The sequence below is a fragment of the Polychytrium aggregatum genome (genome assembly GCF_025602895.1).
Source record: "Polychytrium aggregatum strain JEL109 chromosome Unknown BJ171scaffold_6, whole genome shotgun sequence".
Lineage (NCBI taxonomy): Eukaryota > Fungi > Chytridiomycota > Chytridiomycetes > Polychytriales > Polychytrium > Polychytrium aggregatum.
The window spans coordinates 150,306-176,468 of record NW_026516208.1 but is presented as its reverse complement, the minus strand read 5'-3'; the positions used below and the strand labels follow the sequence as shown (position 1 = coordinate 176,468).

Genomic DNA, 26,163 nt, shown 5'->3' with positions numbered 1-26,163 from the left:
ACATATGGCGCTGCTGTGTCTCATGGCGGTAGTCTTCGTACGGATTGGACATGGTCGTGTAGACAGAGTCGCGGTCGTCGTCGTCGCCGCGGGTCTTGAGGTCCATGAACGACGACACACTTTTGTTGCGCACGGGTCGCTGATTGTATGCATAGCTTGAAGCGCCACCGGCTGCTGGGCCTGCTGCTGGGCCTGCTGCCGGCTGCCTCGGTCCTGTTCGTAGCTGTCTCGACATGGATGCGTTGCTGAAGGACGAGCCCGAGAGACTGCGGCTCATGGCTGCACCAAAAGGTCCGCCAAGTGATCGCCGAGCCATGAACTGCCAGATGCGGTCCCTGGAGACGGCCCCGACGAGGCGATCTTCCTGAAGCGGTGGCTTGAAGACGTTGTGGAGACCATGTAGCTCGGGCACATCGCTCTCACGTCCAGGCGGCTGCAGCGGCTTGTGCAGCACGAAAACGTCCAGGCCCTGGTCCCAGCTATCGTAGTCGGCGACGGGGTCGTTCCCATTCCACTTTTGTTGGTGCGAGCGCGGAAAGATATGCTGATGATCGGCGGACTGGGCCAGCCGAGCAATATCATGGTCCAGATCTTGGGGAAAGTGGAGGTTGGTGAAGCCATTGGAGACAGAGCGAGTCTCGTCAAAGAAGCCACTGTCTCCGGATATTGACGATGCGCTCGGGTAGCTGCCAGGGCCCGGATGGGGACCGAGACGAGATTCTGGGCCAGAGCCGCTGCTTAGGCTATGGCCAGAATAGCTGCCGTGGGCACCGCTCAGCTGGCCACCGGGATTTCCGCTGGGTGGCATCGGCGAGTTCTTCTTTCCACTCAAATAAAACAACGACAGGTTATGGACGAGCTGAGGGAGGTCATCTCGGAACATTTTTCGCAGCTGGCCCTCGATCTCGGACTGAAGAAAGCGACGGATGTTGGGAATGTCATCGAAGGTGCTGTTGACATCGACCTTCTCGAGCGGGTCGTTTTTGAAGACAAGAGTCACGCCACGCTGCTTGTCCACAACCAAGACGACAATGCCTCTGAGCTTGAGATTGGAGATCCTCAGCTTCATCGGCACAACCAAGGGCCGATTGGCCGAGAGCATGCCAAATCGGTTTTTGATTGAGGGCTTGTACTTGAGCGTCGGGAGCGGGTTGGCCTAGACGACGATTCGCGGCGTGTGTCGGATAGCGACGCAGAGGTGGGGCGGCGTGATCGGTTAGGGAGGGGGTTGTATCGGCACCGAGTCCAATCTGCATTGCTCAGCCAGGGAATGTTGTCTCGAACTCGTGTACGTGGAGGCGGGTCGGATTACGGCGCTCGAGAGCAATCACCCGGTTTGTGCAGGATTCGATCTGCATCTGCCAGCATCGACTGCGGCTGTGGGCTCACCTGAACAGTGGTGTGCAAGGCCAGATAGGCATCTCCGGTGTATACCAGCTTGAAGATACCGCGGAAACGCTCCTCAGCCAGTTCGCCAATCTCGAGAATCTCCAGTTCCGGAGGCTAGATGGCGTTGCGTGCGCGAGGGAGAGCCGATGGATGAGATCAATGTGCTCAGCAGCCCGGTCGGCAAACGAGTCGATGGGCAGGTCGATACGCTAGTCGTTGCACCAGCGATACTTTGCTGGTTGTCACGGAGGCGCTGATCCAGAGATGCCAAGCGCATGCACCGGCCACGACGGCGCAATCGTCACAGCGGCAGGTGACGCTCCGCCTGACCAATCTGCGCAATAGATCATGTCTCACCTTGGTTCCCATCGACAGATCCTGGACAACGATGCGGTCGACGATTTTTTCAGGTTTGTGGCCCTTGTTGAGGGCCGAGGTCAATTGCTCCTTGGCCTGCTCGATAAACTCGGGCGAAAACTTTGGCCAGTTGATTTTGAACGACATTGCAGCTGGTGAGATGTGAATCGGCAGGAGAGGGCTTGGAAGAGCGGCGTTGAGCTCTGGAGTGTGGGTTTGGACAGAAACAGGATCGGGTGGTTGGTCACAGAGATACAGGGTCGAATCCAGCTCAACGGTCGCAGACCGGATTCACCAGCCAAAACGGCAGCCAGTGTCGAGATGGGATATCGACGGGCAGGGGTCGCGGCTGTCCAGGATGCCAGTGCAGTGAGGTGCGGTGTGCCCAAGATGCTCGAGAGGCTGTACCAGCGGCGATTCAGGTCTGTGGCAGAGACTACGACGGCAGCGCTACTTGTATCCGGGCAACGAGAAGGGTGGCCGCTCAACAGCGAGCACACGATTGGATTCCGTCGATGCTGGGAAGGGCAAAGCGGTTTCGACCAGTGCAGGAGCGATTCACGGTGACTCTTGCAGTCTTTATTTGCGTTTGGCCTGAGAGACGACGGGCGGAAGACAGGTGTTTGTCGGCTCGAGCCCTGAGACGGATGGCGGGCGGATGGTGTGTGGATCGACGGCAGGTTGGGTTCGCAAAGAAGCAAAAGCTTGAGCTGGGAAGAAAACCGAAGGCGCTATTTGTGAGGGCGAGGACGAGAGCGCGGCGAGAGAGGGCGAGGGGGTACAGAGAGACGCTTGTATCACGCGCAGTCACACATCGGCATTGTGCTCCGAACGTGGCCACCGCCTGGCTTGCCACATGCCAGTCGAACCGGCAGGGCGTGGTGCCTTCTGGTGCTCATGGCCTCGGCGGTCCAGCAGACCCATCGACCGGCCGGCTGCCCTGCCTGGGCCGACTGCTTGCTGGCACCGCATCTGGCATTGCGCCTGCCTTCACCAGGGAGACAGGGGAGGCAGAAAAGAAGACGACAGCTGAATGTATGCGGCGTCTCAGAGTCCATCCTGCCGAAGCAAAATTGGATGTCGCTCTAGAGATTCAGAGGAGCAATGGGCCCGGAGGCATAGCAGCGAGCCGACAGCCGGAGGGAAGCGCCGGATACGGCATGCGCGAGGTCGGCGGAGCAACGCGGCAGCTATCGATGGCTTAAGCGCTGGCCGCTGTCTCGGCGCGATCAAGCCTATTGGATCAAGCCTATTGGATCAAGCCTATTGGATCAAGCCTATTGGCCATGGCTCGCGTTCAAAAAATCGTCTGGAGCGGAAGGGGAGCAAAAGTAGAGGAGAGGCGGCAAGGCAGAGCGCGCTGGGTGGGAACCGATCGGTGTTCCTTGACCCATACATCCTCAGCGACGAGGGGGGCTGGGCGATCTTCGTCTGTTGTCAGAATAGGGACTGTAGCGAGGGGATCGGCGAGAGTATGAGGCTGTTCCAGCATCGGCCAAGGTGGTGACAGTCGAATAGACGGTGCGCCAATGCAGGGAAGACAGGAGACAGGGAAGATCAGCTCAATAGTTCGGGACGACGAGGCTCGGTCCAAGATCTGCAGCGCATTTGCCCGAGCGACAAAGCGAGGGTTACCTCCATGCTGGGCGTCGTGAGCAGATGGCTTGGAATATCCGCGGATATCGTCCTTCTTCTCTCGGCCCACATCCCAGTCGAGCTTCAGCGTGCGGTTGCTGATGGTAAAGCCCGTGTACTTGTTCTTTGCGTCCTCGGCATCGCGACGATCGATAAAGTTGACAAAGGCAAAGCTAGATTGGCGCAACGGTTCCCCCAGCATCAACGGGTAAGACGGCTGGCTCCTGGTGGGCATGCTCGATTGGCTCTCGGCTGCTTTGGGGGATCAGCATCCAATGGCGAGCCAACATTCCGGCCCATATCGCCCTGTTCGAGCCACGATAGGCCATCGGCATCCACATACCCCTTGTTCTTGTTGGTGATGCGGTCGACGGGGACCGAGACGGACTTGAGCCGCCCAAATTTCTCAAAGATATCTACGACTGCCGACAGGGAGAGTCGCCGTGCACGGATACGCAGCTGGATTCAGCTCGCATTTCACGCTGGAGCGGGTATCGCCTTCGAACGAATCTGGGCAAGCCGCGATGTGCTTGGTGGAGGTGCTTACCATCCCGTTCAACAAAGTCGTAGGGAATGTTGCCTACATACAGACATGTGGTTTCCTTGCGATCGGTGTCGGTACCCCTGAATCATCAGTGGTTAAAGAGAATCGAGACGCCGGGAAATTCGACCGGTCAGCCAAGAGCACGCCGTCACCGGGATGCTCATGCCCTTCGGAGCCTTGTGGCTGTGGGCCCGAGAGGATGCATTCCTGCAGAGCCGCTGTGGCGGCGGTGGCGTGCGTGGTGCCGCAGCCCGGCCCAACGGCTCACCTGATGACATCCGCACGAGTTCGTCGGCTGGAGGCAGCCCGAGGCCGGTCTCCGTATCGATCCCCGGATCGATCTCCGTATCGATCTCCGTGGGAGCGGTCGTCGTATCGGTCATAGCTAGATCGATCGCTGCGCTCGTAGCCACCCCGTCCGCTGCCACCACCATACGAGGATCGGTATCCAGGGGATGGCGACCGAGCGTATCCCCGGCGATATCCGGAAGAAGGAGAGCGCTGGCGGGGAGGCGATCGAGATCGGTTTCGACGGTCTGGCGAAACCGAAGGGCCAGCCGCATACGGACGGGAGTCGAACGGAGGCGAGGGCCGTCGCTGCTGAGGAGGAGGGGGAGGTGGTGGAGAAATCTGGCTGAGCCGCTCGGGGTTGATCTGGGACTGCTGGGAGTTGGTCCCGGCCGAGCTGGAAAAGGCCATCATTGTTGGACTGGGTGGTGAGCGACAGGGCGAACAGCACAGAAGGCCTGAAGGGGCGGGCTGGAGGAAAGGAGGGCCAGGCTGGATCGAGTGCACTGCTGGATCGAGTGCACTGCTGGATCGAGTGCATTGCTGGATCGAGTGCATTGTCTCCCGGTGCGACACGCGCACGCCCAATCACCGCCGCTTCGAGGAATTCCCACCCGCTATGCGCCTGCGACGTCATCATTGCCTCGTCCTGGCTGCTCGAGTGGCCAAAGCGCCTCTGTCTTTGGGTGGGGTTTCCTTCCGACAGTTGACTTTTGCCCGCGGACTTCTCGGCGTGCCGCTCTGGCTTTCCATACCCCTCTCGAGGCAAAGGCGCGTCTGTTATCATGTTCTCGAGAAAGGACAAGCAAAAGCCCAAGGTGGCCATCGGGAATGTCGTCGCCGACGATCAGGCCAAGGAGCGCCTGGGAATGGCCATTTCTCCGGGCGAGATGCCTTGCGAGGAAATCGTCAATGCCCAATTCGAAGAGATTCTGGTTTGTGCTGCTTGCAGAGCTGCGCCGCGAGTGGGAATGTTGCTCGACTCTGGCTGTATTGGCTGTCTGTGAGGCTTTGTTCCGATACATGGTGGCCTGGAGGGTGTAGCTGCTGCGCCCTGGGGGTAGAAAATCGGCGAATGGATCGTGGGATTGCAATAGATGCCGCGAGGATTGCGATGCGTGTCACTCCGCAGCCAGCTCAACAGATCGTAGCCTCAACGGCAGCACATCAGTCTCACTCGCCGTTCAATTTGACAATGTGTCCAGGTTGAGCTCGCCATTCCAGCCCCCAAGATGGAGCAGATGAGAAGCATGCCAATCGACCGCAAGTGGATGTTGATTGTGCAGCAAAAGTCCAAGACTGAAATGCAGAAGGTGCATATCGCTGCAGCCGGCAGTCGTTTGGTCCTTTGGTTATTTGGTCATTTGGTCATTTGGTCATTTGGTCATTTGGTCATTTGGTCATTTGGTCATTTGGTTATTTGGTCACTTGGTCATTTGGTCATTTGGTCATCTGTTGGCATACGCTTTCGCACTTGATACTCGACTTGTCAAGCCGCTTGTCTGCGCATCTGGTGCGCATAGATCTGACCCAGCGCTTTTCATCCATCACAGTCCAGCAACGATAATCTGAGTTCAAAGTCGTCGGAGCCCCACGATCCGCGCAGCTACATTGAACTCGTGCGTGGACAAACATCGCCCATAGAGCTGGCCAAGTGCCTGCAGTCTCTGGAAATCACCCTCCGAACCGAGCCAATCAAGTAAAGTGTGCTTTTGCCGTTCTTACTTCTCCCCGCCTGATGACCGGCCTGCTTGTGTTGGCAACGCCCAATCTCTCAGACTCCCGGCCAATATGGTTCGATTTGTGTATCCTCACTCACGCCGTCACATTTCGCTTGCAGTTGGGTCAAAGAGTTCATCAAGTTCAATGGTTCGGAAGTCTTGTTTGACGTTCTCAAGCGAGTGTCTTCCAAATCCCAGTAAGTGACGTGTCTCCGAAGACAACCAGGCTTGGGGGGGGGCGCACTCCAACTCAAACGCTCGATGCATCAAGTCTATAGATTGCTCTCCAGAGAATAGCGTTGAGTATCGCCCTAGCAAGATTGGACGCCCCACACTCCTTGTGATCGAAATCACGGTGCGGTATGCGCTCGATTTCTCATTCTGTCCTTGAAATCCATTTGGTCAGGTTGGCCCCGGGAGAGAAGGACGTCATGATCCAGGCAGTGAAGGCCATCAAAGCCCAGATGAACAATGTGTTTGGCCTTCAGTCCACCATGCGACATGATGGTGGTATAGATGTCTTTGCTCTTGTTCTCGGCTCGGGGCCGCTGAAGGTCAAGACCCTGATCCTTGAGATCCTGGCCGCCGTCTGCTTTGTCCCGCCAAATGGACACACGCTCGTCCTGAACAGCATGGCGGTCCTCAAGGAGGACCTCCGCGAGGCATTTCGGTTCCAGTTCTTGGTGCAGAACCTGGTCAACCATGAGCTCGAGAACAGCAACGAAGGAGCAGCCTACCTGGATTACCAAATCGCCTCCATTTCGCTGATCAACTCTCTGGTCAACTCTCCGGACGAAATCGAGCGACGCCTGTCCCTCCGAGGCGAATTCTTGTCCCTGGGCATCTCTCGCACTATTCAGGAGCTGCACGATCTCGAAAACGACTCAATCAACAAGCAGCTGGAAATCTTTGAGGGCGAGGCCGCCTCGGACTGGGAGCTCCTTGAGGCCGAGCGGCATCTGGACAGATTTGACCAAACAAGTTCGGAGGAGCTGTTCCGAGCCCTGAAGCAGAATCTTGGTGCCAACAAAGAGTGCCAACAGTGGCTGCTGCGAGTCCTACATCACCTGTTGGTCCTCCCGACCGACGATCCGCGCGGGCAAAAGTACTGGGAAGTGCTGGACTCGATCCTGGCGCAAATCACACTCCACCGATTTGGCGTGTCGCTCAAGTTCAACCAGCTCAATATCGATATCGAGCAGATCATCAATGCTCTCGTCCAGCACGACGAGTTCGAAAAGGTCACCCAGAAAGCGGGCGACTGGGAAAACAAGGTCAAAGAATGGCAGAGCATGGCGATCGAGAAGGACAAGTGGGAAAAAATCTCAAAGGAGCAGGCCCAAACCATCAGAGACAGAGAACAGGAGCTGAGCAAGATGAAGGAAGCCAAGAGCAAGGAAGTCGTTGTCGAAGTTCGCGAGAAAACTGTCGAGAAGATCGTTGTGAAGGAGATTGAGAAGCCAGGTCAGCAAGAAGTAGCCTGGCGAGCGCGCGGCGGTTGCGGCTGTCGTCGCTACTCTATGGATATGCTCTGCAGAATCGCCGGAAGCTATCGATTTCGCCCCACTAACTGCATCGCCTTGATGATAACAGTGTCAACCACGTTCGTGCTTGGCATCGAGGTACGACCGGCCCATGGTCCAGCCGGAAAGCAATGTAGCTGGCCACCACGAGGCCCTGCCGCCATGCGATAGTCTATAGCGGATCCACAGTGCTATTCTGCATCAATGGCGATGTCTCAGCCACTCAAATCCGAGTCTTCTCGTCTTTCTAACGCTTGCAATTTGCCCTATGTAGCTTGCTCAGAACTTGTCCGCCTTAGGCTCGCTCGATCTCTCCAAGGCAGCGCTGCCAAAAACTGCTGCACTCTCCGAGGAGGCTCGAAAAGTTCTGCAAGGATTTGTGGACGATGCCATTGCAGCCGCCGCTAAGCAGGTAAGCTTGCTCGCGAACCACGAGTATTGCGAGTACGGTGCTGACTGCTGTGGCTGCTTCAGGCAAAGGCTGTTCCAAACCCTTCAAGGCCACCGCCACCGCCACCGTCTTCGTCAGCCCCGCCGCCTCCAGCAGCACCTCCAGCAGCGCCTCCAGCAGCATCTCATGTGACGAGTGGACCGCCCCCTCCCCCGCCTCCGGCTCCGCCTGCGTCTTCAGGTACCAAAACGCTCTGTGCCTTGATTCTGCGATGAACTGTAACCCAAACACTGAACCTTTTTGATGCGGGATGCAGTGCCGCCTCCGCCTCCACCCCCAGCCCTGGCAGGCGGTAAGTGTATCTGATGTACAGCGAGTCCAGGCAGGCAATTCGAAGGAGCATATCCCGGATACTTACACTAGACGATCATGAAGGTCCTCCGTTGCCCCCACCACCAGCTCCCGGAGGCCCTGCAGGTATTGCCTACCTGTATTGCCCTTTTAGCGGTCTGCTGCTGAGCAGCTTGCTGCTACAGACGCAGTGTAGGGGCCGCATTGATCCTTATATATGCGGACACTAACCCGACGCATTACAGGTGCTCCACCCCCGCCACCGCCACCCCCTGGCGTCGCCGGAGGTCAGTACAACTCTGTGTCAAAGATAAAGATATGTTCGGCTGTGCGACCATGTTGGAAACCGCGTATCGATCATCTGTGCCAGACACAGCCTGCGCCGTCAAGTGCTGACCTTTGTCGATTCCTCCTCAGGGCCGCCACCGCCTCCACCACCCGGCAAAGGCGCTCCTCCACCACCTCCCCCGGGCAAAGGCATGCCCTCGGCCCCAGGTCCGTTTAACTCTGCGCAAGAGCTTCCTGAGATATGGACCAAAGCGTTGATAATTCGATTGTGTGCTTGACGACTCGACTGATTGGCTTTGCTGGTATTACATTCGTTGCGTGGCTAGCACCGTCGCCCTACCCAAACAAGCCCAAGATCCAGACCAACTGCAAGACCCGCAATCTCCAGTGGAAAAAGATCGACGTTGTTCAGGTTGAAAAAACGCTGTGGAAGCGACTTGCCGAGCACCAGGACGAGGAGCAGCGGATCAGGAAAGAGATGGTGGACATAAAGGAGCTCGAGGAGCTCTTTGGCGTTTCAAAGTCAAACGAGCCGTCGACTCCGGGATCGAGCAAGGCGCTGGGCTCTGCAGAGAACCTCTCGCGCGCAAAGGCCGAAGAAAATGGCTCAAGCGACGCACTGTCGAGCGCCAAAAAGAAGGGTGGCATCATGCTCTTTGACAGCAAGCGATCCAACAATATTGGTAAGCAGACATTCTTCGATCGGCATTTTGAAGGCCAGTAGTTCAGCTGTTCTTGTGTTTTGGACGGAACGTGATAGATCTGTGCGAATTGATGCCTGAATTTGGCTTTGTTGCAACAGCGATTATGCTGGGCCGTGTCAAGATGAGCTTCAAGGAAATTCAAGCGGCACTGACGTCAATGGACGAACAAAGGTTGTCGGAGGAGCTGCTGAAGCAGTTCTTGACGTGTGTGCCGACCACTGAGGACGCAGACGTGCTGGCCGAGTACATTGGCAAGGACGAGTCACGGGTCGGTGAATTGGGCAAACCGGAGCAGTTCTTCTGGAGCGTAAGTATGCGATGAAGCTAGATGAAGCTAGATGGAGCTAGATGGAGCTAGATGGAGCTAGATGGAGCTAGATGGAGCTAGATGTAGTCTCTCGTCGTGTACCAAATCGTCTGTGCTGATTGCTGTTGCCCGATTTCCCCGATTTTTACCTGCACTCTACCTCCGTTCTCAGATGCTCAAAGTCCCGCGCTACGAACAGCGTCTGAAAGTACTCTACTACAAGTACAAATTTCTGGAACGAGTGGGAGATATTGATGCTGTGAGTGATCCGATGCAACTCTCAGTCGACGCAGATCGGTTGACTTGAACTGGCTGATATGCTCCGGATAGGCTTGAACGTGTGATTCGCCTTTCTGGCGTTGATGTTGCATGTGAACGGATACATGTGACTATGGCACTATCAGTGTCAATGCTCGTTCCGGTCGAGCTAATGCCAGAAACTACTGGGTATTCGTCTGTGGAACCGTGCAGGAAATCACGGCAATCAGCCTCGCATCGCGCAAGCTCCAGTCCAGTGCACTTCTGGCAAAGATCTTGGAGATTATCCTGGCGATCGGCAACTACATGAATGCCGACAATGCCAAGGGTGGCGCGTACGGTTTCCACATTGAATACCTAACCAAGGTATATCCACCATTATAGCAGGCTGGTGAAAAACGGTGGACGAGGGTGGGCGGTGACGTTCTGCAAGGGTGCTCTTGGCATGCTGCACACCAGTACATATGTGTGAATCAGGAAGAGCCTTGTCGTCTCCTTGCCGAGTACATCGCCATAGCTCGCTAAGTGCGCCACCAACCACAGCTTTCCGATACGAAGGCCGTTGGCTCGACAAAGTCGTTCCTCCATTTCCTGGTATTGTTGCTCGATGCCAAGCTGCCGGAGGCCAAAGGCATTCTGAAAGACATGCAGGAGATCGATCCTGCGAGCAAAACTGTCCTGGCGACAATCAACCAGGAGATGGGAGAGCTCAACAAGGGCTGGTCGCAACTCGAAGCCGAGTCCAAGATGACCGCCGGCGACGGAGGCGACAAACTGGTGTCGACTGTCAAGGTAAGGTTGAGTCCTCTGGCAGGTAGCCGCTGCGAGGACTCAAACTTTGCTAGATTATAGAGAGTACTGGGTGATTGGCCGCTCACATTGCGCTGGACAATCAGGAGTTCTTGGAAAAGAACAAGTCCGTGGTTGAAGGACTCCGAGCCAAGAAAACCGATATGGAGACCAGATTCAAGGCCTGCCTCGAGTATTTTGGTGAAGACAGCAAATCAACTCCGGAGAGCCTCTTTGGCACATTTTTGACGTTCTTGCAGAGTCTCGAGGTAATCCCATACCAATTCAGAGACGATTTCCTCCGATCTGAGCAGCGTTTTGAGCAGCACGGGCCTGGTCTCAGTCAACGACAGGGGGTGCTGATGGATCCTTGTCCTCTATCCTTAGCGTGCGCGCCAGGACAACCAGAAAGAGGCCGAGATAGCTCAGAAGACCGCGGAGAAAGAAAAGGTTTCAGCTGCCCCGAAAACCACCAATATCAAGGTAAACTTGGAGGGAGGTTGTTGGAGAGTGTCCACTGAAGGTCCGTGGCGTTGACTGTGGATGGGCACCGGAATTGAGTTGGGTGGCTATCTGGGATCAAGGCGATCATTGAACCGGCTGTCGAAAGCGTAATGATTCTCACGACTGCCGTTGGCGCCCTCTATCAACCCGGCGAACCCCACTTTGTATCGGCCAGAACAACATTCTGGCGGATGTCGAGCGCAAGGGAGTTATGGACGATCTCATTTCTTCGATCAAGAGCGGCGATGCGTACAAGGAGCGCAAGAAGAAGCCCCTTTCCAAGCCACCCGGACCACCACCACCTCTGAAGCCCAACGAGATGCTTGCCAACTTAAAGCCCGTCCCCCCGAAGTTGCCGTCCAAGACCGTGGGAAACGCGAAGAGCGGTCCGGCGCAGTAGTCCGAGGAAGTCATCGGCATGCTATTGATGTCTCTGTTGCTTGGTTCATTCCCGCGATTATGTTGCGCATCGCATTGACGCCGCGATCCCACGGGGTCATGGTCAGCGCGCGGTATTTTGGGGCAATACATTATTCTGCAATTGATCAAAATATCGATTGTAACGCCTTTCTTCCATGACCTGGGAGTCGGGCGGATCGGACTGGGTGGGCGTGTGGGTGGGCGTTTGGGTGATCGAGAGAGGCAGAGTGACCGAGCGTCTGATATGGAGCAGCGCTCGTCACGATTCTCCTCTGCACCGGCATTGATCGCTCGACACTCCCACCCCGTCACCCGATTCGATTCTCCCACCAGCGCTCGTCACGACACTCCCACCCAACACCACTACACAACAATGCCGCGCGCAGCATGTCTCGTGCAACCCCTGCCCATCTCCGCCAATCACGACCCTGGGCTGCCGCGTGACGGGTCTCTCCTCGCCGCTGCCCGCTCTCGCTCCTCGTGCCAGCCTCTGTCCCGTCTCGCGCTGCTCTCGCCTCGGTCCCGCGGGCGACACCGCGCGTCATGCACGCCACGTGACCTTCCTTTTCGGGCCGATATTTGTGCCCGATTGGGGCCGGCCCGGTGACGTAAGCCGCGTGCTGCCCCGATTTGGCAAGCGGCATTCTTCCCCCGGCCCAAGCCACCCGCCCGCCCGCTCTCTCCGTCTCCGTCGCCCGCCCCGCCTGTCCTCGAGCATCCCCCCCAATAAATACCCGGGCGGCAGCGGGAAGCCCCCATTTTCTTCTTCGTATCTTTCTCCCTCGTTTGAAAGACCAGTCTACCTCGCAAGCCCGTCTTCGCTTCCTTCTTCCACCACCATGAGAGAGTGTATTTCCATCCACGTTGGTCAGGCCGGTGTCCAGATCGGTAACGCCTGCTGGGAGCTCTACTGTCTTGGTAAGTTGCCACCCTCTCGGAGTCGCTGCTGTCGCTGCTGTCGTTGGGTCTCGCCACTGCAGCCCGCCTTCTGGCCTCGCTTGCAGAGCCCCGCAGCACAGCACGGCACAGCATGGCCGCGTCTGTTTTGTTCAGTCGAAGCTGATCTAGCCGCTGATCTCTCGCTTCCCGTTCACTCGCTTGCTCGCCCTCCCAGAGCACGGCATCCAGCCCGACGGTCAGATGCCCTCTGACAAGACCATCGGCGGCGGTGATGACTCGTTCAACACCTTCTTCTCCGAGACCGGTGCCGGCAAGCACGTCCCCCGTACCGTCTTTGTCGATCTCGAGCCCACCGTCGTCGATGAGGTCCGCACCGGCACCTACCGCCAGCTCTTCCACCCCGAGCAGCTGATCACCGGCAAGGAGGACGCCGCCAACAACTACGCCCGTGGCCACTACACCATCGGCAAGGAGATTGTCGATCTCGTCCTTGACCGCATCCGCAAGCTCGCCGACAACTGCACTGGTCTCCAGGGCTTCCTCGTCTTCCACTCGTTCGGTGGTGGAACGGGCTCTGGTTTCGGTGCGCTCCTCCTTGAGCGTCTCTCTGTCGACTATGGCAAGAAGTCCAAGCTCGAGTTCTCGGTCTACCCCGCCCCTCAGGTCTCCACTGCCGTCGTCGAGCCCTACAACTCGATCCTCACCACCCACACCACCCTTGAGCACTCTGACTGTGCCTTCATGGTTGACAACGAGGCCATCTACGATATCTGCCGCCGCAACCTCGACATTGAGCGCCCCACCTACACCAACCTGAACCGTCTCATTGCTCAGGTCGTCTCCTCCATCACCGCCTCCCTTCGTTTCGACGGATCTCTTAACGTTGATCTGACTGAGTTCCAGACCAACCTCGTCCCCTACCCCCGTATCCACTTCCCCCTCGTTACCTACGCTCCCGTCATCTCTGCCGAGAAGGCCTACCACGAGCAGCTCACCGTCGCCGAGATCACCTACTCGTGCTTCGAGCCCGCCAACCAGATGGTCAAGTGCGACCCCCGCCACGGCAAGTACATGGCCTGCTGTCTCCTGTACCGTGGTGACGTTGTCCCCAAGGACGTCAACGCCGCCATCGCCACCATCAAGACCAAGCGCACCATCCAGTTCGTCGACTGGTGCCCCACTGGCTTCAAGGTCGGCATCAACTACCAGCCCCCCACCGTCGTCCCTGGTGGCGATCTCGCCAAGGTCCAGCGTGCCGTCTGCATGCTTTCCAACACCACTGCCATTGCTGAGGCCTGGGCTCGCCTTGACCATAAGTTCGATCTTATGTATGCCAAGCGTGCCTTCGTCCACTGGTACGTCGGTGAGGGTATGGAAGAAGGTGAATTCTCCGAGGCCCGTGAGGACTTGGCTGCCCTCGAGAAGGACTACGAGGAAGTCGGTACCGACTCTGTTGAGGGCGAGGAGGAGGAAGCCGAGGAGTACTAAGTGCTCTCCCCCTCATAAACTTGCTGTTCCGAGCGCTCTGCGCCACGCTGCCCTCTGTCCTGAGATTGCCGCTGTGGCCTGGCTGTCGTCTCGTCCAAATATAACCGTTTGCGCAATGAAGCGGGCATCTATCGTTCTCCCTTGCAAGCGCGGTGGTGCGTCCATCCGGCATGATCAATCTCCGTGAGTGTGTCAGGTGCAGCGAGCGAGAGACGACTCCCACTCATCAGACTCGGGGCTATGCATCTCATCACAATTGTTCGGAACACGGGTGAGATCTGCGTCGGCCGCTGATCGTTCCACTTTCGACTGCATTTCGCTCGCCGTCCTGCGGTCGCCCGCCTGCCCGGCTGGTGCGGATGGTCGAGCTGGGCTGCTCTGGCGACCTGCGCGTGTGGCTTGTGGAGAGCGCCGTCTCCTGGCCCCGTCGGTGTCGGCGCTCCTCTCTCCTTTTGCTTCCACCCACCGCATCTTGCCTCTGCCTCCACACCACAACCTCTGCAGCAGGCGCCCAATGCGATCATGGCCTCGTCCTCGTGGTCAAGCGACTCGGCCTACATCGACAAGTCCATTGAGGCTGCCGTGAACTTGGCCTCCAAGGAGTTCATCAAGGGCTTCATCGCCGGCCAGATCATCCTCTGCATCTTGATCTTCTTCCTGCTCAAGGTGTTCCTGCTGCGGAGTGGCGGCGAGACCAAGATCGAGATCGCCAAAAGGAGGCGCAATCGCAGACGCTTCCAGTCCAAAGTATGTCCGCTGCCCGAGTTCGAGCAAAGCCGCTCACCATGGACGAAGCAGCGAGCAGCGAGCAGTCCGCCAGCGGGCGACTGAACAACTCCAGCGGCTTGTTAGCCCACCAGCCCGCACGACCTTGCCGGCCTACTGCAGGTCGTTAGCGCCCGAGCACTTTGCCCCGGCTTACGCAGGCTCTATCTTCTCGGTGCAGCTCGCGGCCTCTGCCAATCCAAACATCTACGAGGCTCAGATCGTCTCCAAGACCCAGTACGACATCAATTCCCAGCCGAGCGAAACCCTCAAGTGGCTGAATGTCATCCTGGCCCAGATCATATCAAAGTATCGCAGCGACAAAGAGTTCAACGATCGAATCATATCGCTCATCGACGAAGCCATCAACGGGCCATCGGACCAAACGGACTCGTCTCGCAGGCCCAGCTTCCTAGGCCATGTTGCTATTACCGAGTTTTCGCTCGGTGAGCAATACCCCATCTTCAAGGATGCCAAGATCCGATACGTCGAGTATACAACAAATCTGGTGCGTGGATAGCCCCAAGTGCGTCTCTGCCTTCGCTACAGCGGCCGTCAATCACATTCCATGCACTTGGCTTCTACCTCCCTCCCTCCCACAACACCCTCCCACCAGTCCGACTCTACGGGACCACGAGCGACTATGTAACTGACCAAAACACTCCACCGACTTGGGGAATGGAATCGCTTGCGCTTGTTCTCGAACCGGCACGACTCGGCATGCCCACCACAGCGTGCCGAGATAGGCTTTGAGTACAACGACCAGATCACCATCGGCATCGACACACAAGTCCTCATCAACTGGCCCAAAGCCTATACTGCGTCGCTGCCTGTTTCTCTGTCTTTGTCGATTGTCAAGTTTTCTGGAACGGTATGTCATGGCCCATAGCGAAGCACATCGTAATCGTGGGAGCTACTCACCCCCCATGTCCAACGCATGTTCGCCTCTTGTTCACCACTTCACCTTTCGCTAACCCGTGTCCCTCGGATCCGCACTGGCTTGTACCCTATCGATATCTACTCCGACATCCAATCTTGCCCTCGGCGGGTCCTCTGTGCTCAACCGATGTGCCTCCCCTCTTGACGATCGCTATCCGAAGCTTGCCCTCGAGTTCGTCACACTCCCAGACAACTCGCAAACCTATCTGTCGATATCTATCTTGGAGGACTTTATGCTTGAGTTTGAAGTCCGCTCGCTGCTTGGACATCGCACCAAGGTTAAGGACCTGCCCAAGCTAACGTCGATCATCACCTCCAAGCTACAATCGGTCTTCATCGAAACGATCGTCTATCCATGCTTCCACAAGGTCTATCTGCCAACGATTCCCAAGCCTGCGGCTCCGCCAAAGGAGAAGGACCCAGCTCCTGCCGAGGACAGCATCCCGAAGGAAACCGATGGCCTCTGGAACAGACGGCGTGAGGCCGATCCTGAGAGTTCGAGCGACGAAGCCTCAGCAGCTCAATTGGGCTGAGCCGGCGACGCATTCCGAGATTCAACCCTTCGAGGGATACTGGGCATCTCGAGGTCCCAGGCCCTAACGACGCCGCTGCACCTGCTGTGTTTACAACCGACGGCGATATCGCCATGATCCTGAATATATTGATGAGCGGGACATATTCACACACGAATAACTTGTTGCTGTTGCTTGCGTGGGTGGTGAGAGTTGTGTGAAATTGGACGACTTTGATCGGCAAACCCCTCGAAAATCCACCCGTCGATGTCCTCCAGTGGTATTGCTCTTTGCCCTGGTTTCTTCCTCCCTCATCCCGGGTATGTCTTCTTGCCCTGACCTGCAGTGACTGCATCTGCAGCGGCTCGCTGGTCCCCGTCGTACCCGCTCACTCCATGCATCTGCGAACGATTGCTAATTCAACATGCTGTGTATTGATGCTGTCCATCCTTCGCAGACCTGATCGTCGGCCTCTTCGCGCAACGAGAGCGCAACGAGAGCGCCGAGCGAGGAGCGTGTCTCGGCTGACACGTGACTGTAAATTAATTCTTCATTTCCTTCGCTGGCTTTTTTTCTTGGTTCCGATCGAGCCAGATCCAGGCGTTCTCATCCCTCCAGCAGCCGCTTGACCGTCCCTTGCAGCTCCCAAGCACCTTTTGTCCGTCGAACGAGAGCATATTCCAAAAAAAATGAACCGAGGAGGACGTGGCGGCAGTCGAGGTCGTGGTGGATTCGGCGGTCGTGGTGGATTCAGTGGTCCGGTTGGCCCGCCGGACACCGTTCTGCGTAAGTGCATTTCACTCTGCTTGCCCACTCGCCGCAATCTTTGAACCCGCTGCCTTCTTCGTGGCCGTCTTGATCGCTCTGGAAGCCTGTCAATCATTGGTGGAGTGGCATCACAGCGGCATGTTATTGGCTCGCTTTAAAACGCTTGACGGCAGAGTGGGAGGCTGCTCCACTTGGTACGGCATATCGACTCGGCACGATCAAAGATACCACCGATCGGATACTGCAGGATGGGAGAAGATCGGAAAAGACCGGACGACAGGATGTACCTGGACCAGATCATCCACGATGTGGATCATTCAGTCGAGCATGTCACACGACTATCTTGGAACTGTCACCTGTGGCCAGACAACCATGCCGATGATCATATCCCGGATATCTATGCTGGACGCATATCGCCGTTGGAGGACGCCATCTCAGCGACACTCATAATGAGCGGAAGTGGATTCCACCTGACTCTCAAACACTGGCAACTCCAAGATTTCGACCTATGCTGCTCACCATCCGACACTGCGGCCTTTGGGCAGCTTGGCAGAGCTGCAGCTCTGATTCGAGCTCGGCGTCTGGATCTGGCCCGTCAGCGAGCTGCCACAACATTGACAGCCGTTCGCCGGACATTGGAGCCTGTTTTGCTATGATCTCACAGCTATCATAGCCGTCATTTCTGCGCTATGAGTTGCTGCACTGTGGCTCTCGTGCCTCTTTTGCAGCAGCGCCATTGCGTTGACTTTTCTACAGCCGAGGCTGTACTGGCTGTCGTCGGGTGCTTCTTTACTTGATTTGCCAATGTGTATCGCTCGCCTCCTGCATACTGACCGATCACGCCACATTCTGCCCCGATCACGCAGCCATGGGTGTTTTCGTGCATCCTTGTGAAGGCGAAATGGTCTGCAAAAGTGTGAACGAAAAGGTACTCGTGCTGCAAAACAAATCCTCTGTTTCGCCTCCAGAGAGTGGCTTGGTTGTCGTCATCGTTGCTGGAGCTGTGTATGGCTCTTCACGCTTGCCTCAATCAAATCGCAGCCTTTCCTAACTTGATCTGTCCGCTCTTGCCCCCATCAGGTTCCCTACTTCAATGCCCCCATCTACCTCGAGAACAAGACCCAGATCGGCAAGGTCGACGAAATCCTTGGTCCCATCAACGAAGTGTACTTCACCGTGAAGGTCCAGGATGGCGTTGTCGCCACCTCGTTCAAGAAGGATGACAAGGTTTTCATCGCCCCCGACAAGCTTTTGCCACTAGAGCGATTCCTGCCCAAGCCTAAGACTGCTGGCGGCAAAGGTACGGGCACTCAAAGGCCATGTCCATGGCGAAAGTCATTTGGTCGAGCCTCCATGATGGACTGCGGCCATCTCGCTGCCATGTCAACGGGTTGATCCACCCAGCCATCGCTGCCCTCGTGTCGAGGCAGCGGTTCTCACCCGCTCTTTCTGTTCCTTTCTGCGCCACAACTACAACCACAACCGCCTATGAAACCTCAGTCGAGAAGCCACTGGGTCGCCAAGGTATGAGCGCACGGATTTACGTTGGCCAACGGCTGTCCTTTGACCTGCAGTCGTTGTCGAGCTCGTGTATGTGCATGCATATGTGTGTGTGCTCTGCGATACTATTCTAACGAGATTGTTTCGCTATTCCCAGGCATGGTCGAGAAGCGCGGCGGCCGTGGCGGTCGCGGTGGATTTGGTGGAGGCCGTGGTCGTGGTGGCGCTGGCGGCCGAGGTGGATTTGGTGGTGGTCGCGGAGGAGCTGGCGGCCGTGGAGGCTTTGGCGGCGGTCGTGGAGGTGCAGGCGGCCGTGGCGGATTTAGTGGCGGATTTAGTGGCGGCCGTGGCGGATTTAGCGGCGGCCGAGGAGGCTTCGGTGGACGTGGCCGAGGACAGTAAGGAGCAGCACAGCCAGCTTTTGGCGACACGGCGTCCATGTCTTCTGCTGCTCTCGCATTTCCTTTCCCATTCCTTCTCATTTTGTATTGACCGCTTGACCCTATATCTTTTAATTTATGGCATTGCCTGAATCGAGTGGGTCTGCTCACTCTCGCACTTGCCCTCTCGCTTTGCTAACAGCGGGTGTCTTGGATGATGTATTCCAAATATGCCATGACTCGGACTAAAGCGTCGGGCGACGCTGTGCCGTCTTGTCGATCACGGAGGTGGTGGCTGTCTACTTTCGGCGTCGGGACTTGGATTCCTTGGCTTTTCGCTTTTCCGCGCGAACTTCCTTCTTCATTCTCGGATCGACCATCTGCGTGATGAAGCAGCAGCAGCCACATGAATGAGGATGTGGGATGGCGGTACAGGGCTCGATGTTGGTCCATCTCCACTGCTCTGCACAAGCACTTACCTTGTATTTGCCCTTGACACCCTTGGGCCTGCCCTGGACACCCCTGTGGGCACCGCGGGCAACGACGAGCTTGATCTTGGGCTTCTCCAGCTTGGACTTGGATTTGGCCTTGTCCATCAGCTTTGTGATCTGCTCGAGCTTGGATTTTTCGCTGAGCTCCTCGTTCTCGGCCAGGCCCTCGGCCTTGCGCTGCGACTTTTCGAGGCGCCGCAGGGTACGCATCTTCTTGCGGAACTTGGCCTCGGCAATCTTTTTGATCGGTCGGGCATTGAGCGCCAGCATGCGCTGCCGCATGATTTCCACAGCCTCCTTGGTCACAGGCATCTGTGGCTTGTTGAACCTTTCTTCCTCCTTGAGGAACCACTCTGGCAGCCCCTCGCGGTCGTTGAACGTATACCGATTGAACGAGTCGTCCAGGAGGTCGCGCTTGCCCTTGGCCGAAGCCATTTGCTGCGCGAGAGTATATCCAACTGCATTGGTGATGGCGAACGGATCCTCTGGATGGAGCAGGGTAGATTGAAATGGGTTGGCTTGGTCAATAACTGGATGCGAACGACAGGATGATGGATTCCCAAAGCGCAAAGCGACACATTTCGCGTTCGATAGCCCTCCATCGCTCGCTCGAGCAGGATGGTCAAGCTCATGAAGCACTCACTGTCCGGGCCAACTTCGTCTCCCTTAACGACTTCGAATTCGTTTTCATCGTCCGAGAAGCCCTGGAGCGGGTTCGCTTGCACCTCGTCGTCGCTCTCGCTTTCGAGATCAGCATCAAACATGCCCTTGGGCTTGGACTTGTTCTTTGTGTTCTTGCCCTTTTGATCGGGCTTGGGCTTCTGGCCAAGCTCAGTGCTCTTCTTGAAGATGGGGTTGTCGAAGAAGAGCTTGGCTTTTTTCGAGAGTGCCTGTGGCGCATCATCCTGGTCTTCGTCCTCGCTGTCCGCACTGGGTTTGGTGCGCTTCGCACCAATCTTCACGGCGGCACCTTTCTTTGTCGGCTTACGCTCGTCCTCGCTCTCGTCACCCCACGAGCTATATTCGCTGTCGTCGTCGGAGCCTTGTCTCTCGCCGCCCTCCTCGTCGTCATCGTCGTCCTTGCCAAGGTCACGGATACTTTTGTCGTACTCAGATCCGTACCATTCTTCGAACTTGGCTTTGGCGCCTTCCTTCTGCTGGGCAACCTTGGCCTTAGGGTCCTTCTCGAGCTTGCGGGACTTGTAATTCTCGTACCTTGGTGTGGAATCCCGCAGCAGACATCGATGATGTCAGTCGTGCGAGGAGCACCGGTGGGTATTCGAGCGATAGATGCGATAACTTACATTTGGTCGAGATCATTCTCGAGCCACTGAACCTTTTGCGCCGTCTCTTCGTCCGAATCAAGGACTTCGTCCTCCTCGTCATCGTCGTCCTCGGCGGCATCGTCGCTCTCATCGCTCTCAAACTCCTCAAACTCTCCCCTTCGAGCTTTGCCAAGTGTGTTGCTGGCCTGGTGTCGTTGATGCCTCTGTCAGTGATCCTGTCGAACGCGGCTCGTCGCCCGTTGTTCGTGGCGCTGACTCATAGCTGTCATGCATGCGGTGCACTTACATCGCCGACTTTCTTCCAGTCAAACAAGCCCGATCCGTCGTCCACATCGAGGCCACCGATACCGTGCTCGGCCTCCAGACCAATGTCCATCGGGGTTGTCATGCCCATTTGCATCTTGAGAAGCTGCTTGGCGCGCTTGTCTTTGACCTTTCGCATCTGCCGCTTCAGCTGGGTATTGAGGAGATTGGATTGACGCTGTACCTCATCCTCGACGTCTTCCTCTTTGTCCTGGCTGGTCTCGGCCTCTAGCCTGGCCTTCTCCTCGGCTTCTTGGCGCTTCTGTTGGCGGGACTTGTCCAGGCCACACGACACGCGAATCTCCTCGCGCCATTTGAGTAGGGTTTTAAAATCCTTTTTACCCAGCACTCGCAAGTCCGAGAGGCATTCCTTGATCTCCTCGGTAGTAAGCGGGTGCTTTTCATAACTAACAAGATGAGGCGCATATCAACTTAGAACCATGCTCGGTGCTCAAGCCAGACGACTCGGTTCAGCGAACCCCCCATACTCGAATATTGCCGAGCGCCAGCGCTGCTCTGCTCAATTCCATCCGCCGACCAGCAGGAGCCGCCATGAGAGCCGCGAGCAGCAGCACAGAGTTTGTCCTGCATCCAAAACTCACATTTTGCCATTTTCATCCTTCTTGAAGCTGAGCTCGTGCGATCGGGCAAGGAGAGGAATAAAGTCCTTGCCCTCGATGAACTCTGTGACGCTGTTGGACTTGTGTAGAGTATAGTCGTTGTCTTCGTAGCCATCACGGTGTCGACGGCGTTTCTACCAGATTCAGGAGCCGTCAGCTCACTACGAACACCGAGGCCATGTTCGCGCAGACCGACGGCAATAGTACAGATCCACGCCCTGGCTTGACTGAGCACAGCATAGCCACACAGTCAAGGCAACAGCGTACAAGTATCCTGCGGTGCTATTGAACCGAGACGATATATCCCAGCGAAGGGTTGACGGCAGGCGCCACTTACCTCTGGGTGGAACAGATCGTTCAGGATGGCATTGTGGCGCTCCTGTGTTTTCTTTTCGTCCTCGGCGTCGTCGACGTCGTCCACTTCCTTGAACACGTACTTGGGATCCAGGATTTTCGGATCGATTTTTTTGGGTGCCAAGTAGCCCTGGCAGACCACGAAGATCTCAGCAGAGACATTACGGGACGATGCCGGCTTGGTAGCCTCGACTCGGGAGAAGAGCTGGTTGAAGACCCACATCAGTTTGTTGTAATCCTTGGATCGAAAGACCTTGGTGACAAAGGTGCCGTTGGGCCCCAGGAACTCGGTCGCCAGCTTCAACGACGCCAAAACGAGCTCCGACTGCTGGAAGGCATCCTGCAGCCAGGCGGTACCGACGTTCGGGGCACCATCGTGCAGGAAAACGTCAGCCTTCCAGGTCTTTAGCTCCGCCTTGATTGTCGTCCGGCATTTGGCGGTAGTAATGTCCTCGACAAAGGTTATGACGCCAGGTATCGGACGGATCGGAGCCAGATCGAGACCGATGATGATGTTGGGCTTGGGCATATATTTGGCCGCAACCTGGAGCCTGCGAGGCAGGGTGAGTATCGACCAGACTTTGAATTTAGCTATCCGACCGACATGACTGCATTCGATGGGAGGGAGAGCAGTGCGGAACGGATGCTCTTGCAGGGAAAATAGATTTGCTCGGGATCGTATCGGGTGTGCCTTTGCTTCGCCAGTGTGCCGTCGCAGTCAAAGCAACCATACGTACCAACCACCAGGAGCGGCGCAGAGATCGACCAGGACCTTGGCCTTTTCCAGGAAGTTGTATTTCTTGTTCAGCTGGATGAGCTTGAAGGCGGAACGGGCACGGTAGCCCTGTTCCTTGGCCATATGGTAGTATTTATCCAAGCGACCCTTGGCATGCTTCTTGACGATACCCATCTTGGCGGACTGCTACTGCGTCGGTGCGCTCAAGCAGGGATGCTGTAGTGGATGCCGTAGCGGTCTGGCGGATGCTGGCCGATGTTGGTCGGCCCTCTCGGCGGCCCTGTTCTCTCGTTGTGCCCAACGGCGGCTGCGCTCAACAAAAAAAAAAGTGCAGCCGAGGTCGGAGTTGTCCACGTGAGGCTGAGTCAGCCGCCCAGAACACCGGCACAGGCCGGCTGGGGCAGCCCAGGCCTGCCGAGCCCATGAACATGATGGCATCCCAAGCGCACAGGCCGGCCGGCCAGGTGCATATGCGCTGTCGGTCCTCGGCCGGGCAGGCGGTGGCCCGGCTCTGGTGCGTGCCTGCTCTTTCGGTGTGGTCAGGGCCAGCCGTATGATCCAGCACGGCTTGTCGCTGCGCAGGCAGCCTCCCGCATTTTCTTGCGCGGAGACTCCCAGCCAGGCCGCAACAACCTGGTCTTGCATCGTACCGCCGCCGACCCTCCTCGCCAATGACCTGTCTGTCGCTGCCGGCCCTGGCTGTGGCCGCTCGCCCGAGGCCTCGGCTGCAGGCTCCGACAAGGTCCTTTTTCAACTTTCCAGCACCGCTAACGTCGCTGGCCAAGGAGCACCGAGAGCGGCGGCTCATGAACTTTTCGCAGCGGCAGCTCTACGACATTGTCTCGGATGTCGATCAATACTCCAAGTTCCTTCCCTATTGCGTCGAATCGATCGTGTTGTCGTCTGCAGAAATTCCCACGGATGCTCGCTTCAAGCCTCCGTCGGGCAGCCCGGCCTCGGCTGCTGGCTCGACCTCCACAGTAATTTCCCCCCGGAAGAAAATCATGAAAGCCGATCTTGTCATTGGATTCAGCGCCATGAAGGAGCGATACACATCGACGGTGACCTGCTGCGAGTACGATATGGTGCAGGTAACTTGGCGAAGCCACGTATTCCGACCTGCTGCATAGCATAACTGATGGTGCGAAGCGTCTCGAACGGCTTTGGGTATCGGATCGCTTTGGGCCTCGATCGCTCATGGTTGGGCTGGATGGCAGCGAGGCCTTCCGCCATATCATGATTTGCACCTCCGTGATTTCAGGCGTGCACACTGTTTCTTTGAACGGCGTGCGCTCCTATAAGCCACTGCTCTGGCTGCCAAGTTCTCCCGCACTCTTCATCCCCGATCCCGCCCTTTACTGAGCCGATACTTCTACCCCGCTGAAATGCACAAGGCCGTCGCCTCAAACTCCCATCTCTTCCGCAAGCTTATCAACACCTGGCGATTCACCCCGAACGTTCCCGCTGAAGCCAGGGGCGATGTATTGCCGTGCGATTATCCAAGTTGCCACGTTGATTTCTTTATCGACTTTGAGTTCCGATCGCCGCTGTATGCCCAGGCTGCCTCTTCCTTCTTTACCGAAACCAGTAGACTCATGGTGACGGCATTCGAGAAGCGCGCTCAAGAAGTCTACGGTCGGCGTTGAGGGCACCATCATCAAGTTTGGTTCTAGATAGATCGGCATTCGGAATAAAGCGCATGCCCGGCCGATGATCCGGTATTCCTCGGTCTTGGGATGCAGCAACGGTGTTGCTCCCGACGGCCAGGGCACCTCTACTCGTCGTTGGCCGCAGAAAAGAATATCCAGTCGAGCGGCTTGTCGACATCGAATTGCTCGCGGGCCTGGCGCTTTGGAATGGGCAACTCGAGGTGGTGGGCCGGCAGCGGCTGGCTGAAGAAATACGGATCGAGCAGAGCCTAAGTCGACAAACGATGGGATCAACAATGGATTCAAACATGGCTTATGGTGGCCGGCAGCATCGGACACTCCCCCTGAGGCCGCTGTCTTTGTGTCTGCAACAAATGCACTGGCCAGCTCATGAGCCAGGACCAACATCCGCCACGCCCACAAGCTCTCCGTATACCTCGCTTGCTGAGATTCGCTTGGCGCTGGGATACACCAGGAACTTGCCCAGCAGCTCGGCTGCCTCTGGCGAGGCGTCGGGGCAAACATGGTCAAACGAGACCGCGGGCATCATATCGAACTGGATCTTGTTGTAGTCAGGCAAGTCCTCCAGCTCCTGTCGATGCATCACATCCGAGCAGGCATTGAGATAACGGTCGTCATTGGGCAGAGCGGATTGATCTGCTAACCCAGTCGGCGTGCAGCTTCCACCAACCAACATGGCCTCGGGCGGTCCATGAACCCAGCGCCTCCAGACCCCGCAATCAACAAAACTCAACTGGCCATATTTCTTTGGTCGGCGTCCCCAGAATGCTCAGGACCTGGTAGAGCTGGTCAATATCGTTCTGGCCCGGAAAGATGGGCGAGTGGTTGAGTAGCTCCCCAAAAATGCATCCCACGGCCCACAAGTCGACCCCGACATCGTATCGGCGAGCCCCATAGAGCAACTCGGGCGCTCGATACCATCTGCAGGCGGATAACAGACACGAAGCGATGAGCGCGTGGAAACATGCAGGAGAATCAGCGACATGCCTCGAGGCTCGCCTTGCCCACTCCCATTAGCGATCCACAAAGCTGGATTTTTGGCCGTCGTCTTCGCCTCGCGCATTGATACCTCGTCGCCACTTGATGACTGTACGGCCGCTTGATGCTCTCTGTTGAATGCACACGCGCCAAACCAAAGTCGGCGAGCTTCAGGACGCCCGTGGGGCTGATGAGGAGGTTTGCCGGCTTCAGATCCCGGTGCATAATGTTATTGGCGTGGCAGTAGGCAATGCCCTTGAGGAGCATCAACATGTACGCCTTGACCTGAGCCTCAGTGAGCGGACTTGGAGAGTTACGCAAGACCTCGGACAGATCCGAGAGCATGTACTCAAAGACAAGGACAAACGAAGGGCCAGACGGAAACACCTCCCGCAACTTGACGACCTGCGCAGGCCCAAACGAGCAATTGCGTGAGACGGCCAACGAATGCCGCTGCCAATGTCGGTGCCGGCCTTGACGCAGATACAGCCGCGCCTTCATGCCGGGTGGTTATCACACTTACGTTCTGGTGGTTCAGTTGCTGCAGCGCCTTGATCTCGCGCAGGATTGTGTTCGGGATGCCTTCTTCGACCGGGCGAGTGAGGGGAATCTTCTTGAGGGCCACCACCTCCCCAGTCTCTATGAAGGTTGCCTTCAGAACAACGCCGTGGGCACCTTCGCCGATCTAGTAACCGAGCATAGCCGCATGGCAGGGTGGGCGCCACTATGAGCATGGTGAAGCCGGTCGGTCGTGAGAGAACTGCGGTGCAGGCACGCCCGGAGCACCCTGATAGCGAGCACCTTTGCAATGGTTTTATATCGATCCATGATTTGCCGTGCTCAAGACGATTGCCGACGGCGCAGGCAACAAAAGCTGCTCGTGATCATTGAATATGCCCTCCGGCCACTGGCAGCGGGCGAGGGCGGGCTTTTCATCCTCGCCGGCTCCGACACGATGAACGGCGCATGCTGCTTTCGAGGACTGTGCGCTGTCCATGAGCATG

At 56.9% G+C, this 26,163-nt stretch overlaps 10 protein-coding genes across 10 annotated transcripts; 6 read left to right on the top strand and 4 right to left on the bottom strand.

Annotated features, from left to right (window-relative positions):
• Window positions 1-826: 826 nt before the first annotated feature.
• On the bottom strand, window positions 827-1,893 carry BJ171DRAFT_400053 (uncharacterized protein; the record flags this gene model as incomplete). The annotated part of the gene is made up of 3 exons (XM_053107203.1): window positions 827-1,156; window positions 1,390-1,503; window positions 1,747-1,893. Coding segments are annotated over 3 exons (591 nt in total), but the record flags the coding sequence as incomplete, so codon positions are not given.
• A 194-nt stretch (window positions 1,894-2,087) lies between these two features.
• On the top strand, window positions 2,088-3,115 carry BJ171DRAFT_255221 (uncharacterized protein). The gene has a single exon (XM_053106724.1). The coding sequence runs from the start codon at window positions 2,262-2,264 to the stop codon at window positions 2,949-2,951; it is 690 nt and encodes a 229-aa protein (XP_052969871.1). The 5' UTR covers window positions 2,088-2,261; the 3' UTR covers window positions 2,952-3,115.
• BJ171DRAFT_565562 (uncharacterized protein) lies at window positions 3,007-4,686 on the bottom strand. The gene is made up of 5 exons (XM_053113353.1): window positions 4,194-4,686; window positions 3,929-4,005; window positions 3,725-3,803; window positions 3,382-3,554; window positions 3,007-3,226 (listed from the first exon to the last, which is right to left on the bottom strand). Exons 1-5 carry the CDS (start codon window positions 4,625-4,627, stop codon window positions 3,147-3,149), a joined length of 843 nt encoding a protein of 280 aa, XP_052969870.1. The 5' UTR covers window positions 4,628-4,686; the 3' UTR covers window positions 3,007-3,146.
• A 759-nt stretch (window positions 4,687-5,445) lies between these two features.
• On the top strand, window positions 5,446-11,667 carry BJ171DRAFT_636108 (uncharacterized protein; the record flags this gene model as incomplete). Its single annotated transcript, XM_053115704.1, has 18 exons — window positions 5,446-5,556; window positions 5,767-5,912; window positions 6,054-6,131; window positions 6,341-7,398; window positions 7,528-7,556; window positions 7,732-7,869; window positions 7,932-8,088; window positions 8,165-8,200; window positions 8,445-8,486; window positions 8,617-8,694; window positions 8,814-9,170; window positions 9,290-9,498; window positions 9,671-9,757; window positions 9,970-10,122; window positions 10,300-10,548; window positions 10,653-10,814; window positions 10,933-11,028; window positions 11,225-11,667. The coding sequence occupies 18 exons, from the start codon at window positions 5,446-5,448 to the stop codon at window positions 11,447-11,449; spliced, it is 3,411 nt and encodes a 1,136-aa protein (XP_052969869.1). The 3' UTR covers window positions 11,450-11,667.
• Window positions 11,668-12,170: 503 nt separating this feature from the next.
• Window positions 12,171-13,983, top strand: BJ171DRAFT_438790 (tubulin, alpha, ubiquitous). Its single transcript, XM_053108010.1, has 2 exons — window positions 12,171-12,387; window positions 12,584-13,983. Exons 1-2 carry the CDS (start codon window positions 12,309-12,311, stop codon window positions 13,855-13,857), a joined length of 1,353 nt encoding a protein of 450 aa, XP_052969868.1. The 5' UTR covers window positions 12,171-12,308; the 3' UTR covers window positions 13,858-13,983.
• Window positions 13,984-14,214: 231 nt separating this feature from the next.
• BJ171DRAFT_491480 (uncharacterized protein) lies at window positions 14,215-16,252 on the top strand. Its single transcript, XM_053109733.1, has 4 exons — window positions 14,215-14,604; window positions 14,804-15,130; window positions 15,356-15,493; window positions 15,723-16,252. Exons 1-4 carry the CDS (start codon window positions 14,380-14,382, stop codon window positions 16,092-16,094), a joined length of 1,062 nt encoding a protein of 353 aa, XP_052969867.1. The 5' UTR covers window positions 14,215-14,379; the 3' UTR covers window positions 16,095-16,252.
• A 510-nt stretch (window positions 16,253-16,762) lies between these two features.
• Window positions 16,763-18,236, top strand: BJ171DRAFT_420251 (Gar1/Naf1 RNA binding region-domain-containing protein; the record flags this gene model as incomplete). The annotated part of the gene is made up of 3 exons (XM_053107426.1): window positions 16,763-16,859; window positions 17,708-17,769; window positions 17,922-18,236. 3 exons carry the CDS (start codon window positions 16,763-16,765, stop codon window positions 18,234-18,236), a joined length of 474 nt encoding a protein of 157 aa, XP_052969866.1.
• A 691-nt stretch (window positions 18,237-18,927) lies between these two features.
• Window positions 18,928-23,022, bottom strand: BJ171DRAFT_491477 (Spb1 C-terminal domain-containing protein). Its single transcript, XM_053109732.1, has 8 exons — window positions 22,513-23,022; window positions 21,759-22,326; window positions 21,404-21,555; window positions 20,785-21,208; window positions 20,517-20,683; window positions 19,856-20,427; window positions 19,201-19,697; window positions 18,928-19,101 (listed from the first exon to the last, which is right to left on the bottom strand). Exons 1-8 carry the CDS (start codon window positions 22,683-22,685, stop codon window positions 19,021-19,023), a joined length of 2,634 nt encoding a protein of 877 aa, XP_052969865.1. The 5' UTR covers window positions 22,686-23,022; the 3' UTR covers window positions 18,928-19,020.
• Window positions 22,722-24,157, top strand: BJ171DRAFT_636092 (dehydrase and lipid transport-domain-containing protein; the record flags this gene model as incomplete). Its single annotated transcript, XM_053115703.1, has 2 exons — window positions 22,722-23,602; window positions 23,906-24,157. Exons 1-2 carry the CDS (start codon window positions 23,183-23,185, stop codon window positions 24,155-24,157), a joined length of 672 nt encoding a protein of 223 aa, XP_052969864.1. The 5' UTR covers window positions 22,722-23,182.
• A 64-nt stretch (window positions 24,158-24,221) lies between these two features.
• BJ171DRAFT_636088 (kinase-like domain-containing protein) lies at window positions 24,222-25,987 on the bottom strand (the record flags this gene model as incomplete). Its single annotated transcript, XM_053115702.1, has 6 exons — window positions 24,222-24,429; window positions 24,597-24,752; window positions 24,916-25,102; window positions 25,251-25,564; window positions 25,683-25,844; window positions 25,961-25,987. 6 exons carry the CDS (start codon window positions 25,985-25,987, stop codon window positions 24,286-24,288), a joined length of 990 nt encoding a protein of 329 aa, XP_052969863.1. The 3' UTR covers window positions 24,222-24,285.
• Window positions 25,988-26,163: the final 176 nt, after the last annotated feature.

What these genes read in the sequence shown, in the direction of transcription:
- BJ171DRAFT_255221 (XM_053106724.1), top strand. Translation starts at nt 2,262, where the DNA reads ATGCTGGGAAGGGCAAAGCGGTTTCGACCAGTGCAGGAGCGATTCACG.
- BJ171DRAFT_438790 (XM_053108010.1), top strand. Translation starts at nt 12,309, where the DNA reads ATGAGAGAGTGTATTTCCATCCACGTTGGTCAGGCCGGTGTCCAGATC. An exon ending in CTGGGAGCTCTACTGTCTTG is followed by an intron (nt 12,388 to 12,583) that starts GTAAGTTGCCAC and finishes TCGCCCTCCCAG; the next exon opens with AGCACGGCATCCAGCCCGAC.
- BJ171DRAFT_491477 (XM_053109732.1), bottom strand. Translation starts at nt 22,685, where the DNA reads ATGGGTATCGTCAAGAAGCATGCCAAGGGTCGCTTGGATAAATACTAC. An exon ending in TGCGCCGCTCCTGGTGGTTG is followed by an intron (nt 22,327 to 22,512) that starts GTACGTATGGTT and finishes CCTGCCTCGCAG; the next exon opens with GCTCCAGGTTGCGGCCAAAT. An exon ending in GTGTCAAGGGCAAATACAAG is followed by an intron (nt 19,102 to 19,200) that starts GTAAGTGCTTGT and finishes TTCATCACGCAG; the next exon opens with ATGGTCGATCCGAGAATGAA.
- BJ171DRAFT_491480 (XM_053109733.1), top strand. Translation starts at nt 14,380, where the DNA reads ATGGCCTCGTCCTCGTGGTCAAGCGACTCGGCCTACATCGACAAGTCC. An exon ending in GCAGACGCTTCCAGTCCAAA is followed by an intron (nt 14,605 to 14,803) that starts GTATGTCCGCTG and finishes TTCTCGGTGCAG; the next exon opens with CTCGCGGCCTCTGCCAATCC. An exon ending in TCGAGTATACAACAAATCTG is followed by an intron (nt 15,131 to 15,355) that starts GTGCGTGGATAG and finishes TGCCCACCACAG; the next exon opens with CGTGCCGAGATAGGCTTTGA.
- BJ171DRAFT_565562 (XM_053113353.1), bottom strand. Translation starts at nt 4,627, where the DNA reads ATGATGGCCTTTTCCAGCTCGGCCGGGACCAACTCCCAGCAGTCCCAG. An exon ending in ACTCGTGCGGATGTCATCAG is followed by an intron (nt 4,006 to 4,193) that starts GTGAGCCGTTGG and finishes CTGATGATTCAG; the next exon opens with GGGTACCGACACCGATCGCA. An exon ending in TCACGACGCCCAGCATGGAG is followed by an intron (nt 3,227 to 3,381) that starts GTAACCCTCGCT and finishes ATGCTGGAACAG; the next exon opens with CCTCATACTCTCGCCGATCC.